The 17,310-nt window shown below is 37.5% G+C and overlaps 2 protein-coding genes across 7 annotated transcripts in view; one reads left to right on the plus strand and one right to left on the minus strand.

The window, feature by feature from the left end:
• Positions 1-17,310, plus strand: part of arl13b (ADP-ribosylation factor-like 13b) — a 40,068-nt gene that overhangs the window by 4,406 nt on the left and 18,352 nt on the right. The window contains exon 4 of one of the 5 annotated variants that reach the window (XM_082525263.1): positions 15,438-15,467. The exons of 1 other annotated variant lie outside the window; for it this stretch is intronic. In XM_082525263.1, the coding sequence (XP_082381389.1) occupies positions 15,438-15,467 (30 nt within the window). Of the gene's footprint in view, positions 1-11,599; positions 11,807-15,437; positions 15,468-17,310 lie in introns of those variants that run through there. 3 more of the 5 variants (XM_082525261.1, XM_082525265.1, XM_082525268.1) reach the window with 3 other exon arrangements.
• On the minus strand, positions 9,984-17,070 carry LOC309701197 (gamma-glutamylaminecyclotransferase C-like). 2 transcript variants are annotated; one of them, XM_082525276.1, is made up of 4 exons: positions 17,042-17,070; positions 16,685-16,738; positions 14,611-14,728; positions 9,984-11,329 (listed from the first exon to the last, which is right to left on the minus strand). In XM_082525276.1, the coding sequence occupies exons 2-4, from the start codon at positions 16,735-16,737 to the stop codon at positions 10,835-10,837; spliced, it is 666 nt and encodes a 221-aa protein (XP_082381402.1). In that variant the 5' UTR covers position 16,738; positions 17,042-17,070; the 3' UTR covers positions 9,984-10,834. The 2 variants fall into 2 exon arrangements, with proteins under 2 accessions (XP_082381402.1, XP_082381403.1); XM_082525277.1 differs by lacking the exons at positions 14,611-14,728; positions 16,685-16,738; positions 17,042-17,070 and adding an exon at positions 12,931-13,393.

Raw genomic sequence — 17,310 nt, forward strand, 5'->3', positions numbered from 1 at the left:
TGTAGTTGCAGAATACTATTTGCTTAAAGGTATTAGAGATGAACTTATTATTAAATTGTTTGTCCTTTATTGAGGTATTACCTATCGTCAGTGAAGGTAAGCATGTTCTTATTAATGAATACTTTAAAGTATTTACGATAAGATTTAACAACGGTGTGGGTATCGCTTTACAAACCTTATTATAATTATTAAATGAAATCTCTATTTTATACTTATCAATAAATTCTTCATAAGATAGCAAGTTTCCATTTCTATCAAGCAGATCAACAACAAAACATACACCGTTATCATACCAGTCTGATTTAAATAAGGACTTCTTATTGATGACTATAACCCTATTATTCCACAACACAGAATTGTGAGGTGAAAAATTGTGGGTGAAAATTAGTTTCCCAAAATTCAAAGCTTGCTTATAGAAACTAGACAACTTAAGAGGAAGCTTAGATATTTCATAATCACATCTGAGCAAAAAATCTAACCCCCCGACCTTATTAAAGAGTTTGTTTGGAATATGGTACCACATAGATTGAGGACAGGAAATGCAGTCTTTTATCCATCTGAGCCTGAATGCAGCAATAATAGATTCAAAGTCTAAAGCTTTCAAGCCCCCATTTTCATAGTCTTTAACTAATTGTGATTTGCGTATATAATGTGTTTTATTCTTCCAGATAAAGCTGAATATAATAGAATTGGACAGTTTAATCATTTTAGGAGATGTAAAAATTGAATAACAGGGGTATATGAGTCTTGAAAGTCCTTCTGCTTTAGACAGTAAGATACGACCTAATATGGATAAATCACGTGTTAACCAATGATTAAATATTTTTTTAACTACATTTAATCTAGGAGTTATGTTATTATTCTCTCAATCATTAGTATTTTTACTGATTATTAAACCAAGGTATTTTACCTCCTCTTTTACTGGTATATTGTTAATAGTATTTTGATTACAGTTGTGTACAGCTAAGATTTCACATTTTTTAAGGTTTAGTGTTAAGCCGGATGCTTTTGAGAATGAAAGGATTTTATTAATTGCAGTAGAGACCATATTTACATTCCTTAGAAATAAGGCAGTGTCATCAGCAAATTGACTAATTTTAAATTCTTTATCAAGAATGTTTATGCCTTCCAGATCTGAAGAGAGTTTGATATAAATGGCAAGCATTTCTGCTGCAACAATAAACAATAACGGGCTAATAGGGCATCCCTGCCGAATGCCACGATGAATTTTAAAACTATTAGAAAACTCCTGATTGAGTGCAATACTACTTGTTATATCTCTGTACAACATTTTCATTACACTAACAAATCTGGGACCAAAACCCACAGCCTCCAGAGCTTTAAATAAAAAATTATGCTCCAAAGAATCAAAAGCTTTAAAGAAATCAAGAAATAAAATAAGGCTATCATGAGGAATTAAATGATTGTAATCCAACATATCTAATACTAAACGGGTATGATTATGGATATGACGCCCTTTTATAAAGGCTGACTGTGTCTCATCTATTATTTGAGTAATTCCTGTTTTTAATCTGTTGGCATAGACATGAGCTAATAATTTGTAGTCACAGCAAAGAAGTGTGATAGGTCTCCAGTTATCTAAAAGGATAGGGTCCTTGTTTGGTTTAGGAAGTAAAGAAATTATTCCTCGTTTCATAGTTGGAGATAGCATCTGATCATTTATACATTCATTAAATACCTCTAGTAATAGATCTTTAATGTCATTCCAGAAATATCTGTAAAATTCAATCGTGATTCCGTCGGGACCTGGTGATTTACCATTCGCCATTTGGGAAACAGCAGCATCCAATTCAGCTAAAGTGATTTCAGACTCATTGAGATTTTTAAAGTGTGAGTCAATTTGAGGAATTTTTCCATGGATAGAGCTAAAAAAAGAATTAGTCTCCGAACTGGAATAATTTGTAGTGTAGAGGGCTGAATAGAACTCTGTGATATAGTTGTTTATAGTCTGTTGGTCTTCAGTCAGGGTATTATTAATTTGTAACTTCATTATAGTTTTTTTTGTTTGTCTAGTTTTCTCCAGGTTAAAGAAATAAGAAGAATTCTTTTCCCCCTCCTCAATCCATTTAGCCCTTGAGCGAATGAAGGCACCTTTTGCTTTGTCTATATAAAGTTCATCTAGTTTGTACTGCAACTGGTTTAGTTCTATAGAGTTTTCCTCTGTCAGATGTGATAAATTGCACAATGAACTTATTTGTGCAGTAATTTCAGCCTGTTTCTGTCTCCTTTTATTAGCCATTAATTTTCCTTCTTCACTAGCAATTTTTCTGACATTAAACTTCAACCATTCCCATTTACTAGTAGAAGAAAAATCCTCCATTGCTTTTACCTCTCCTATCAATGATTTAATTTTTATACAAAAAGACGAGCTTCGTAAGAGGTTACTATTAAACTTCCAGTGAGAATTCTTTGGTTCTGATAATCTATTATCCGGGGAGATTGAAAGTGTTATGGCACAATGGTCAGTAACAGGGGAGTGAAGAATCTTACAGTTGGATGATAGGGGGAAGAGACTACCAGTTATTAAGCAATAATCCAGTCTTGAGCATTGAGAGCGCTCAGAATTATTCCAGGTGTATTGCAGTTTTTCTGGGTTTAAGTTACGCCAGATATCGATTAGGTTGAGGGTGCAGGAGAAATCCATTAATATTTGGTTAAAATGAGAAGAGTTATATTTAGTTGGAAATCTATCCAGTTTTTCATCTGGTACCATATTAAAGTCACCTGCAACAACGACTTTTTCAGTTGAATAGATGATCTTCCATTCTTCTATCATTTTTTTCAAATCAGAAATCAATTTCCTGTTTTTAGCTCTATTGTTGAACCCATAAACATTTACTAAAATGTACTTAGTATCATCCAACTCCATGTTAACCATTAACCAATGACCTTCCTCATCACCTTTATGATCAAGAACTCTTCCATTAAAACGATGTAGAAAAATAGCCACTCCTGCTGAATGAGAGGTACCATGAGATAAATAAATATCACCGCTTCCCCACTGCTTTCTCCAAAATATATGATCATCTTTACTACTGTGTGTCTCTTGAAATAAAAAACAATTCGTGTTAGGCTGTTCCTTACAAAAAAGATTTTTTGTAAGCTTTATGCTTTATGTTACTTCTTAAACCTCGAACATTTAAAGAAAAATATTGAAAGAACCATTGAATATAGCTTGAAAGTGCTGTAATAACTAGAGTAAGGCAATGGAACATTTTACCTCCTATTAACTAATAGACCCAGTCAAAGTCAGGGACCATTGAGCAAGTTACCGGCTTAAATTTAGTTGAACAGTTATACCTTCTTATCTAGGTCGTTATAAAGTTCTTTCATTCTTTGATTTGACGACCATCGATGACAGCATATCCGTCCTTCAGGAAAGCTTTGAGCCCTCTGCTCCTTGCCTCCTCCACCCTCGGCCACAGACGTTTGCGGGCTTCTCTGTCTTCCTTACAAAAGTCCTCTCTAAACCGAATCTTCATCTCCTTGCAGAGCTTCGCCTCCTTGGACATCTTCCACACTAGGTCTCGAACAGTTCTCATGGCAAACTGTATGACAATCAGCCTGGGTTTGTCACCAACTCGTCCCTTCTGACCCAGCCGGTGCACTGTATCCACTGTGTTGTACAGCTGCTCGGCGTTCGCAGGAATTATCTTGGTCAGAATTCTGATTATTTCTTCTCTCGTGTTCTCCCCCTCCTTCTCAGGAACGCCAGTTAGCAGCAAAGACCATCTCCGTTTGTATCTAGCATGCTCCAGACACATTTCACGAAGAGCCTCGTTCTCTTTTTTCAGCGTCGCCATCTGCGTTTTAATACGTTTCACATCTTCCACCACAGATTTAACAGCTTCCGTATTAACATCCACGGACTCCTTTACTTTTCTTACAGCGTCGGTGTTTTCTTGCAACTGGAATTCATAATTCTTTAAATGTTCACTTTGGGTGTCAAATTTACATACCAGTTTTTGGATAGCATTGAGGAGAACTGTGTTTGAAACTTCGTTTTGCGTCTGCGATTCGTTAGCCTTCATTTTTTTAGGATTTGGACTTTTAACTGGTGTGTGGTGACGATCAGCTTGCGGTCTGTCTTGTGATAAGTCGTGCTGCTGTTCCATCCATTCAATATCTTCTTCGTCGCACGCCTGTCGAAGAGCCGCTAGGTGGTAGCCATGATCTTTGTTAATGTTAGCCATTTCGCCGCTTCGGAGAAGGTGGCCGAGAATGACGGAGAGAAACACAGGGAGGAAGTTTTTGAGTTTTAGAGATGAAGTATAACTAGTCTGCTTCTAATTCCGGTTAACTTGATTGCGGTCAAGACATAAAGGAGGTTCTTTTCAGGAAAAGCCTCGGAGCCCACTCAAGTTGAACCGCTCACTCCGCCATCTTCCCAGTCCCCCGTCTCAACCGCCTCTTACTGTTCTGGAGTATGTGTCAGACAGCGAGCTTACATTGCGCACGCGTGGAAACAATCCAAATAAAAGCGGAACAAAAACAGAGGGCGCTAAAGTGCCAAAGGAAAAAATATTTTATTTATTTTTTAATTGTTAATTAAACAAATGTAACAAGTACAACAAATACAGCCTGTAGGCTGTATTTAAAGACAAATAATGAAAATAAAATAGACATAAGTAATTAAAGAAATCAACATTTATGAATGCCTTTTTCTTACCATTTTTTGCACAAAGATTGATTTGTTTCTAACTTCTATGTAACGATAGTTCCACAAGGGAGTATTACGTGGGCTATAATTATGTTTGTATATTAATTTCCAGTATAATAAAACTTGTAAATAAAAGATTAATTTCGCCTAGATCTGAAAATATTTTGTTTGGAAAAAATAAAACCATAGGCTATTTTGATTTGACATTTGAAAAATGACCTGAGCCAGTTTATTTTTAGGGTGCCATTTAAACTGTCAAATTCAATAGCTTGCAATCCTCCATCTTCAAATTGTTTGACTCAATTACCTTGCCTAATATAGAGGGTTTTTTTTTTTTTTTGCTTCCATATAAAATCAAAGTTTAGCTGGTTAATAGATTTGATTGCTGATTTAGGTACACCTAATGTATATGCAGAGTATATTAGCCTGGAAATATTCTACCCAGAATCAATAAGTCTGTCTGTGCCCAGTTACTTCAATGAGTTCTACAATTTTGCATTTTCTTTCAAATATTAAGGTTTTCTAACTCAGTTCTGTTTTAAGTTATATACATACCAAATATTTGACATTGGATTTTTTTACAGGGATATTGAAAGTGTTAGATATAGTACAGTCTTTTAAAGGTATAAGATCTCACATTTGTCTGAGTTCAGTTTTAGGCCTGAAGCTTTTGAGAAATTTTCAATGATTTGTAGAATTTTGGGGATTTGATTCAAGTTATTTAAGAAAATGGCGGTGTCATCGGCTAACTGGCTGATAGAGAGCTCTTTACCTAGAACAGATTACTTACCAAATATAGTATTTTTAATCAGTATGGAAAGCATTTCTGTTGCTGTGATAAACAGCAATGGTGAGATTGGACATCCTTGTTTTATTCCTTTGCAGATCCTAAATCTCTGTGAGGTGCCATGTGGAAGACACACTGAACTGTTTGTGTCTCTATACAGTAATTATTAAAGCCACTTCCAAATCTAGGGCTTGAAACATAAACTCGTGCTCTATCATATCGAAGGATTTGTAAAAGTCTAAAACTAGGAAAAACCTTTGTTATTAATTAGGTAGTTATAGTCAATCAAGTCCAGAACAAGGCAGATATTATTATGGATTGAGTGGCCTTTTATAAATTTGGACTGAGTGTAAGAAATTATTTGAGTTATGCCTGATTTTAATCTGTTAGCAAAAATATGTTTTAGAAGATTATAATCATTATTTAAGAGTCTTATTGGTCTTAAATTATCAAGAAGTGTCGGATCTTTCCCAGGTTTGGGTATGAGTGTAACTACCCCTTGTTTCATAGTGTGTGTGAGAGAACCATTTTCTAAAATTTCTGTGAGCATCTCAAACACAAGGATTCTAGTATGATCCCAAAAATATATGTAAAAGTTACTCGTCAGGCCATCACATCCTGGGGCTTTATCGTTGGATAAAGCACCTAATGCTTTATCTAACTCTTCAAGGGTAATACCTGCATCACAGTACTGCTTAAAATTTTCATCAGTTTTAGGAATCAGGTGTTTAATAGGTTGATTCTATGCCATTGGCCTCAGCCAAATTGCTGTAAAAGGTAAAGATTTCTTTGGATATTAATTGAGGGTCAGTGCATAGCCATCCTCTATCCACTTGGCTTGGGATCTCAGATATGCACCTTTGGCCTTTTTAGTATAACTATTGTCTTTTTTTCATTTTTCATTTTCTTTGTTGTAAAGCACTTTGTGATTTTTATCTGCAAAAAGCGTTATATAAATACATTTTCCTTACTTACTAGGTTTTTATCATTTGAAATAAGTTCTAGTTGTTCAAGTATTTTGTTACTAAAATTTTCATTGGTAAGCAGGGTTGAGTTAAATTTCCAGTAACCTTTATTATGAGATTTTTGGGCGACCGTGGCTCAGGGGGTTGAGAAGCGTATCTATAATCGGAAGGTCGCCGGTTCGATACCCGGGCTCTCTGTCCTGGTCGTTGTGTCCTTGGGCAAGACACTTTACCCTACTGGTGTTGGCCAGAGGGGCCGATGGCGCGATATGGCAGCCTTGCTTCAGTGGCTAAAACCGTAGCTTGCCTCCACCAGTGTGTGAATGTGAGAGTGAATGAATAGTGGCATTGTAAAGCGCTCTGGGTGCCTTGAAAAGCGCTATATAAATCCAATCCATTATTATTTTTTAAGTTGAGGTGCGACATTAAGCTGTATCAAACAGTGATCGGTTAAAGGCGCAGCTGAGACACCCGCATCTACATTGTTCTGCATTATACTGTCTGAAATTAGCCAGAAATCAAAATGAGATTTAGCTGAGCGATCGAGCTTGAACCATAAAAAGGGCTGATGAAGTTGGTTCACTAATCTCCAAGGATCTATTAGGTTAAAATCTAAACAGAAGATGTGTAAAAATGAATTTATATGATGAGACTGGATTTTAGAGAGTGATCTATCAAGCCACTCGTCACAGACAATATTGAAATCTCCTCCCACTATAAAATTGTTTGTGGAGTACTTGTGAGATAGTTCTTTTAGGTGATTGGTTATGTCAGTTAATAAGAGTTCGTTCTGAGCAACACTGTTGTAGCCATAAACATTACATAGAAACAGAAATGTATTTTCCACTTTGAGTACACAGATTAGCCAATGGCCCAAATTGTCTTTCCTATGAGTTTCTATGTTATTACGGACGTTTTTAAATATATCAAATTTGATAAATAGAGGTTTTCTGAGTTTCCTACCCTCACCTGTGGTCACGAGCTGTGGGTAATGACCAAAAGAACGAGATTGTGGATACAAGTGGTGGAAATGGGCATCTCCCTTAGAGATAGGGTAAGAAGTTCAGCCATCCGGGAGGGACTCAGAGTAGAGCCGCTGCTCCTTCACATCGAAAGGAGCCAGTTGAGGTGGTTCGGCCATGTTACAAGGATGCCTCCTGGGCGCCTCATGGGCGAGGTGTTCTGGGCATTTCTACCGGGAGGAGGCCCCGGGGCAGACCCAGGATACGCTGGAGAGATTATATCTCTCAGGTGGCCTGGGAACGCCTTGGTGTTTTCACGGACAAGCTGGAGGAGGTGGCTGGAGAGAAGGAGGTCTGGGCTTCTCTGCTTGGGCTGCTGCCCCACGACCTGGCCCCGGATAAGCGGAAGAAGATTGATGGATGGATAGATGGATGGAGGTTTTCTGAGTTTTTGAGACTTCTACATCATCATCATTAGTGTGAATCCTCCAAAAAAACCTAAATTAATTGTACAATATTTTTTTAAGCAATAAATAGCAAAAATATTGGTAGATGTATCAATTATGATACAAATTCAAACTCATTTATGCAAATTAATATTCATTCATTCATGTTCATATAATTTAAATAGTTAAAGTTAGTTGGTTTGAAACAACACAGGAAGTAAATATCATGGAGACACAAAGCACACGTGGATAAAGCAGTAGCAGTAAAAGTAAAGGAAGCACAGGAGTCACAAATGTGGACATCAAGAAACGTGAGAGAGTGAAACAACAGGAACCAAAACTCAACAAATATACAGCAGATTTGTTAGTATCATGACAAAGAATTATTTTTTCTCCCTACAGATTACACCAATTTTTTCATCTGCCTCAACAGAGTGTGTTTCTTGTAGCAATATACAGTTAGCATTTACATTTTTACAAAACAAAAATACTTTATTTTAAGAATATCTCTCAAGCCCCTACTATTTAAAGACACACAGTTAAAATTAGAAGTGAAAAATGACATAAAAAGGAAAATAAACAAGAGACTGGAACACTAAATCCTTTAAATTGAATTCACAAAATGCAAAAGAGCTCTAAAAAATATAATATATATAGTCGTTATGTATAGTCATTATAATACCGTACCAAATAGGTAATATGAACCTGCCTACTTAAACTTAACGGGCGTGCTCTCTGTAGTAAATGTTCTTCCCTTCAGCTCCGGCTTGCTCTATTTTGGCCAAACTGCAGCTCCTGCCTCCTGGTCTAGTTTGCAGAAATCTTGCTTGATGTAGATGCCTAGCTCCTTGCACACCTGGGAATCCTTGGTCAGCTGCCAGAAAGCATCTCGATGGTGTCTCACGGTGAACTGAACTATTATTTGTAAAGGTCAACCCGCTTCTTTTTTCCCTAGGCGATGGACGGTGTCCACAGCGTTGTCCAGTGAAGAAGCCCAATGTGGTGCGATCTTGGCTAAGATGTCGATGACCTCCTTGCAAGAATCCTTGTCGTTTGTTTCTTTCCATCCCTGAATTTTCAAGTTCCAGTGGCACATGTACCATTCTAGTTCCCACACTCTCTCCTTCAGCTCCATGTTTTCTTTGTTGAGAGGAGGCATGCCTTTTTTCCAAAACAAACAGTTTAGCTTTACACTCTTTTATAACGGCTGCGTTCATTTCAGCTAGCTTGGCAATATTAGCCACCATTATCATGTTGTTACTTAGCTGCACACTGAGGTGATCAATCTTGTTTGTTAGCTTGTTAATGGCTTCTACTATGGAGTTGTTGGTCTCCACACTTTGGGACACAATTCCCTTACAACGGTGCTTTGGTGGATGTAGATGGGGTTTTTCTTTTGGCTGACGACATTGAAATCACCATGGAGTATTCGTGGTCAGTGGCTGCGGAGCTTTTGGAGGCTACCACTTATTTGGCTGAAGCTTCTGCTTTTTCCCGCGTCAACTTCTTGTCTTTTAAACGGCAGATTGGGTTTGCTCAAAAAGGCTTTAGGTGATGTACTTTGTCTTCAAAAACTATAGGCAAAAACAGCAACCTATTTGGTGGTCAAAAGAAGAGGTCTAATTGGATTAGATTTTTTTCCTTCCCACCTCTGACTTTGAAGTCCAGCTGCCTGCTTGTGTCCCACTTACTTACCACTGTTTTGTCTTCTTCTTTGTGCTCAAAGAACCATTGCCCTTGTGTCTTTTCTTTCTGCTCATCTCTGTGTTTTTGTCTTTCTTCATCGGCCTCAGTCCTTATCTCTATTTCTGCATCTGTGTGCACTAACATTGGTAGAGACTATCAGTAGTGCAACCAGTGAGTTGATGAGGCCCCTCAGCAGACTTCAGGGGCCACATCTCTTGCTTTGCTGGTTTGCTGGTACAAAAACACAGCCTGTCTTTTAGCGACACCTGCTGTATTAGAGAGGTTGTATCATGAATATGTGACTCTTGTAATAAAGAAGATAAATACATATGTCTAAATCCCTGTAAGTAGTTTGCAGGATATTTATTCTGCTTATGACAACGCAGAGTAAAAGCTTATCCCCTGGATGGAACAAACACAGCACAGATCAAACAAAAGAAATCAGGAATTAATTTTTATTTCAGAGGTAATCAAAGACAAGTGGAATGTAATGATTAAACACACCAGAGTTCATATCCGTGTGATATAAATGCTCTAAGACAGGGGTGTCAAACTCATTTTACATCATGGGCCACATACAATCAGCTTTGATTTAAATGATCCAGTAAAACTCGCCTTTCTGTCAGTGTAAACTTGTTTAATTGCATATTTACAGTACAAGTCCATTTTTTTATTGTAGTAAACAAAAAGAATTAAAAGGAATCTGAGATCTTTCTCAGTGTGAAAAGCTGTAAAAGTTTCCAAAGCCACCCAGTCGGCTAAATTTGAAGCCTTTGCTGGGCTGAATCTGGTTCCTGGGCTTCATGGTTGACACGCCTGCTCTAAGCCTGTCTTAACCTATGCCATTAAATAATAGTCTTATTTATGGCATTGAGACCACACAAGGAAACTCTTTGGTGAGGTCATAAATCAAGTAAGCAGCTGGGTCATTTCCTCACAGACTTCTATGCAATCACATTTTTGGAAGGACAGGCTAGCCATACAATGCAGGTTCAAAGCACTTGTGCATTAGCTTGACCTGGAAGCTACATGCAGGTTTTTTTTGTTTGTTTGTTTGTTTTTGTTTTTTACATACAATATATATGTAAAATTCTATTAGCTCACGATATTTGCCAGCAAGTAGTCAGCACTACACAATTACACATTGTTAACAGGTTGTTTTTTTTTTTAAAAGGGTTAGGGTTAGGGTCTGACATTACAGCTTCATTTTTTTGACAAAGGTTTACAGGGCATTGTTTTAGGTGCACAGCAATAAGATAAATTACAAAAATAAAAGCAACTTTGTCAGTTGCATCAGCATGATGAGATCAATCCCGCTCTTCTCTACACCTATATTTGAGCCCGTGATCTCCCTCTGAGTTGTAGCTCTCATAGCACGGCAGCGAGGGCCATTCTGGCTCGTACATCGTGGTGGTGTACACAAACGCATCTGTGATGCTCCCCGGTGACACCTTCTCCTCTCCTTCCGTCTTCCCCACCCACTCCTTCACTTCCAGCTGGACCACCGTCCGCTGGTACCACGTTGGGACGCTTTTAAAAGTGTCCAGGAATTTCAGCATCTGGTCATCCACTTTGTAGATCTCCCCGTGCACTCGGTGACCCTGGCCAGGGATGTTGAGCAGGAAAGGGATGTTGTCCTTGGTGGTGATCACTAACGGGTATTTCTGGATAGTGAATGCCAAGCCAAGGTACTCGGCCTTTCCATTGTTGTTGTCGAACATGCGGTAGTTGTTGGGCTGCCCCTTCTTCAGGATGCCATACACAAAGACCCGAGTCATGAGGACAGAGGACCAAAGACACACCTGTGGTGTAAAGAGGGAGAAACACCTCTGGGAGCAGCAAGTATTACTGGCAAATATATTTATCCAATTTTAACTGTTACTATGTATTATATCAGTCACTTGTCCAGAGGTGGAAATTTGATCTAATTTAAAATGATCAGACCTTCAAAATAAAAGAAAATGAAAGTAGAGATGGACCGATCCGATATTACGTATCGGTATCGGTCCGATACTGACCTAAATTACTGGATCGGATATCGGAGAAAAATAAAAAATGTAATCCGATCCATTAAATATCACGAAAGCACCTCACAAAACTTGCAACACGCCGTAACTCGCCTCAGAACGACGTTAGCACGTCGGAGCAGTATGCATCATGTGATAGAGCAGCTGTGGCATGCGGGACCTGTCGGTGGTCTGGATAGCATGTGGAGCTTCGCTAGCAACCTGGCATTTCATCTCCGACAAAGTTATCCCCGAGAGAAGTAAAGCAAGTGTGTAAGTCCATCTCTGAATGTTTGTAAAGCATTCCCACGTTAAGCTTAACGAGCGACTGCCTCTCGCTCTCCGGCTGCTACTTCAATCGTGAAACTGCTAATGATCAGCTGATCGGCTTTTCTGTGGCGAGTCCGTCTCTCTTGTTTGTTTTTGGTCCACTTTGCACCAGAAAGAGGAAACCAGCGGCTGAACAACAGCAGCACGTTTAAGCTTGATAAGCTGTTGTTAGAATTTATTTAATATTACTTTCTACTCCAGGATCTTTTTCTACGTAGCTGACGGCTGGTAACTGTGCAGGGGCGGATCTAGCAAAGTTTAGCCAGGGGGGCCGATAGGGCATTAACAGGGAAAAGAGGGCACAAAGACATACTTTTCTTTCTTATTCTCATTTAAAATGTCGAGCTTTTAATAAATAATTATCTGACACCCAAAGTTTTAATTTGATGTAAAATTAATAGAAGTCAATTACTGTATATAGTGACTATTAAGTCTAATATATATACCCTAGTAAGCTATAGTACTTTTTCCTTTGGGAAGGTACCATCTGTGCAGTCTGCAATTTTGTTGAAGAAAGATGTTGAATCTATTTAATATTTCTTGAAAAATAATTGATTTCTGTGCATTTTTTTTCACACTGCATCAAATTAAGGTTGATTACGTCGATTAAGCATCATGAGGTGGAGCGTGAGGGGTGGTTCCCTATTTTTTATTTATTTATTTTTGTTGTTGCTGGGAGTTGGAACCCTATTAGTTAGGTTGCTTAATATTTACGCTAAGTACTCTTTAAAATACCAGAATAGGGAGGATGGTGTAGGTCTAAGTTTATTAGATTGATCAGTATTGCTGAACTATGAAATTTTTTTTTTGTATACAGGTATAACAGAATAGCTTTAGTGTAGTTGTTGTTTTAAACTTGAGTATGAACTTATACAAAATGCAGCAAGATATTTTAAAAAACAGTTTTGTTGATTAAAAAACACTATATCGGATTCATATCGGTATCGGCAGATATCCAAATTTATGATATCGGTATCGGTATCGGACATAAAAAAGTGGTATCGTGCCATCTCTAAATGAAAGTCAAATCTATGTAACACTTTATTTTAGTAATCTGCTCTCCTTACACGCATTAATTAGGAAAACAATCAGCAGATTACCATTACATGCACAGATTAAACATTACTATAAAAAATATGTCCTACAACACCTGCACACCTCTCCAGAAGAAAGGTGTGGAGGCTCTCAAACATCAGCACCCCCAACTGCGTCACTGATCTATGCTCTTGTGACACCTCCACACTCCCCTCTACCACCCACCAGCCCCTGCACTCCACACCACACTCGAGCTGTTACAAAATACCGTTACCGGAAGTGCAGTTTTAAAACACATGCTGTGAAGTGACATGTTTTTCTGCTTGGCTCTCAACTAAACTATCGTAAAGAAGCGCAAACCAACCTTGAATGAGCAGTAAGTAGATATTCCTTTCTAAAAAATCCGCCACCGTGACAGTTTAAGGAAGTGCGAAGGATGCCGCATACAGGGAAGCAATTTAAAGAATGGCGGAAACAATAGAGGGCGTTAAAGTGCCAAAGAAAAAAGGGCCTCGTGGGAAACGAGGCAGAGAAAAGGCTTTTATACTATACTGAAATCCAAATGAAACAAATAAACCATTATACATTTAACAAGATGTATCATTAATTATCTTGGATTAAGTATCATTTATTATCTTAAGTGGAAGATAATTGATGGGTGGATTTTATTTAAATACATATTTTATTATTTCACATTTAGTTTATTATTTTCATTGTTCTTGTGCTGCAGTGCATCATAAATTAATTTTGTTTGTCAAACTCACCCATCAAAGTTGGGAAAGGCATAAAAAGATATAAAATGATTTTGAAAGGGGATAAACACTGAACTGATTTGGAAAAAGGTGTTAAACAACTGTACATCATTATTTCAAATTAAATATTACAGATGAATCAACTGCTTAGTTCATCCTGAGCTGTCTTAAAAACATTATACAAGTAACTCCCATTGCTACCTGAAGAAAAAACACACAGCTCTTTCTTCTTCTTTTTTTTAAACTCCAGACTTCCAAAACTTATAGCAGACATCTGGTGTTTTGAATACAGTTGAATAAATATTAAGAAACAAACAATTGAATAATTTCTGGAGCAGGCTTGACATCACTCGTCAGGATATCCATGACCAGCATGAACAACATGCTGGTCCAGATGGTTCTGCTCCCAGTGAAAATGCTCTCACTTTCCTCCCTATGTATTACATTTTTTTTATGTTAGTTTTAATTGAAAACAAGCTGTTCTCAACAAAAAGTATGACCTGTGCACATCAGGAAATAAAGACGTGCAAATGATTCAATTCAATATATTCTGAGAGCATTCCTATATGGTTCACTAAAAATACACAGTTATGAAATTAAACAATAATCTCAGCTTAACTGATTTGCTTGGGAACGAATACAAAACTAAAACTAAACCAAACATAACCTGTTAGATATCACCTATCACCCGTGTTTAACCTTCACTGAGAGGCGAGGATCAGGAAGGGGTACCATGGGCTCTGATCACCCGGTCAGCTGACAGAGGGTGAGGGAAGCTGTCTGTTATGCTAACAGGACCTGACAGCTATGAAAAAATTTAATTATTTTTGCAAACAGGCTCTCAATAAACCAGCCAGATATTCATTTTCGTTCAGACTATGCCATTACATTTTTACCTTAGAAAAACAACTAAAAAATGCATTTGGTGACAGAAAAATCATGTTCCAAAACTGTACTTACAGTTTGAGGGCACTTTCGCAGTGGTGGAGGAAACAGCTGATGTGATTTTATTCCAAATGCATTCTGGGAAACCTGCCAACCCCATGTCCACTGGATCAATCCATTTTCCAAAATCAGTCTGCCAGAGTAACCAGATGTTAGCAACTGTTGACAAGCTGCAATGATTGTTTATTTTATTTCATGGGGTGCACTGAAGCACAAGAACCAGGAAATAATAAATTAAATAGTGAAATAAATAGTTTTGTGTAAAGACTAATACGTTTTAAGTTTTTAAAACAATATTTTGAGGCAATTATTTAATTATATATTTTCATTTTAATTAATCAAAAACACATTTACATAATTAATAGATTTATTTATACATTTATATATAATTAATGATTAATTGCCAATTTTAATTATTTAAAACATGTCAGATTAATTATTTACTGACATTTTATATTATTTTGTTTTAGCATTCTTAAGACTCAGTTCTAGAAAACTGAGTGAAAGTTTAAAAAGTTTTATAAATGATAGTCAGTCAGTGGAGGTTTAGGTCAACTCAAATGCAATGAGCCGAAGGTACTCTTTCCATCTCTGTCCATATAAAACATGAAAAATATTTTCAGGTTCATTTTAAAACATAACACCTCTGTGGGGCATAATGTGCTGAGAGGAAGAAACTTTGATCATTCATAAATGAAATACATTTGCAACCCACCAAACTACTATAAGCATAGATGGAAGGTAAAGTTTTTTTATGGTGCTGGTGTTGTCTGTATACAATTCATGTTTTCTGCTTCAGTATCTGTTGCAACAACTGTTGTACTCCTGTATTTGGATTTCAGGAAACATGCATGGATGGATCATCTCTTCAAGTGATCCATCCATAATTCAATTCAATAAATAAAATTGAATTGAATTGAATTGAAGTAAGACTTTTCTTAGGCAGCGTTCACTATTGTAAACCACAGCCAATCAAATTGCAGGACATTGCCTCCGTGTGTGGGAAGAGGGAAGGGTGGATAAAAATGCTTTGCAGTCCCAGACATCTGGTCACCCTACAGCAATGAACAGCATATTGTTTAAAACCCGATTCATCTGAGCCCAATCTTGCATTCATAAAAAATCAAAACAGATCTTATATATTAAACATTTTTTACATTTAAAACCAGGCAGGGAAAGGAACTTATATTAAAAGAATGCCAGATTTTTATGCCTTCCTTTTTAAATTTTTTTTTATTGCAAATATATTACTTTGAATAAAAAACTGGGTTCATTCAAAGTGCAGAAGAGGTGGGGGGCCTCCAATCTGGCCCACTACATGCTTTGGAATATATGAAGGACATAGATTTTGAACTGTTAAGTGTATTTTCACAAGTTTTACAGCTTTTCCTATGAATGTAGAATTACCCCATTACCACTGTCCTTCATATTACACCACAGTAATTAAGTAATAGATAAACAGCTAAATCATTTTAAATGACATTTTTTTTCCACTATTGACTAAAGAAATGGGTTTTTTACACCGGGTCAATGGTAAAAATGAATGAATTAATAAAACATTTCTGTGAATTAATGATTTTTTTTTTTAACTGAAATTTTCACCAGTCGCTGCCTGGTTTTTCCATTTCAAAGCTCTTTGTCTGGAGCTGCACTGGATCCCAGTAAACAAATAAAAATGATTACTGTGGCTTTATGAGAGCAGCAGACACATCTCATAAAAATTAAGCTGAAGTTGTCTCGGAGGAGAGGGAGGGAGGGATGGATGGAGGGAGGGAGGGAGATGATGTTTCTTCAGACAGGCTCTCTAAAAGACGTGCTTTCCTCATTGTGTCTCACTCCTCCGACTGCAGAGTCACCAGCGAGTACTTGCCGAGATGAACTGGGGCAAATAACTCAGCCTCGGAATAAATAAAGTGCAATCCATCTTTCCTTAAAAGACACTTGACATTCAGTCTAACAGCAAAACAGCCCGCTAACTCAGCCCGGGCGAGCTGGAAAAATCTAATAAACTTTGTGCTTTGGCAGAATGAAGGGAATTGGTAACTGATGGAGCAATAGGAAATAATTTGTCTTTAAAAATACATCTCACCGTGTCTTGGTTTGTCTTTGTCTCCTTTTCTCACTCAGCTCAAGAGAGTCCATTCTGGTGATATGAAACAAAATTTTGGGGGGGAAAGCTCAGGTACAGTGGATGATATCAAAAAACTAATAAAGGGAGCCAGTAGAGGGAGGCAAGATGATATTAGAAGAAGTATTAGGAAGACATCTGATATTTCATGACAAATACAAACTGCTTAATTAATTTTGTGCTGTTTCACACCTTTTAGCTTGTGTGTTTATGGTGAAATGTGGTTTTTAATACATATTTGCTGATGTAGAAATGTTTAATCTGGTTGATTGGAGGGACTTTGATGAATGAGGTCAAGACATTTGTTCTATTCGTTACCTATTGGTTCACCTCATCCTCATACGCATCACCTGTCTTCTTAACCTAGCTTCAGCAGCTCTTCTCATATCTTCATGGTTTGGCTCCTCAGCTTTATCCCTCTGTATGTGGTACAGCTCTGCATATCAAAATCAGTACCAGTATACCTCTTCTCCAGTCCTCAGGCATTCTCTCACTTTCCAAGACTGTGTTAAACAATCTGGTCAAAAAGTCCACTGCCCACCTCCTACACGTCTCCATACCTCCACAGGTATGCCACCAGGACCAAC

Source organism: Aulonocara stuartgranti, assembly GCF_965226115.1.
Source record: "Aulonocara stuartgranti genome assembly, chromosome: 23".
NCBI lineage: Eukaryota > Metazoa > Chordata > Actinopteri > Cichliformes > Cichlidae > Aulonocara > Aulonocara stuartgranti.

Excerpts from the sequence above, each read along its gene's own strand:
- LOC309701197 (XM_082525276.1), bottom strand. The coding sequence starts at position 16,737 with ATGGACTCTCTTGAGCTGAGTGAGAAAAGGAGACAAAGACAAACCAAG. Across the intron at positions 14,729-16,684 it reads CAAAGACAAACCAAGACACG|ACTGATTTTGGAAAATGGAT; the intron begins GTGAGATGTATT and ends TTACTCTGGCAG. Across the intron at positions 11,330-14,610 it reads TGCGAAAGTGCCCTCAAACT|GTGTGTCTTTGGTCCTCTGT; the intron begins GTAAGTACAGTT and ends TTTACACCACAG.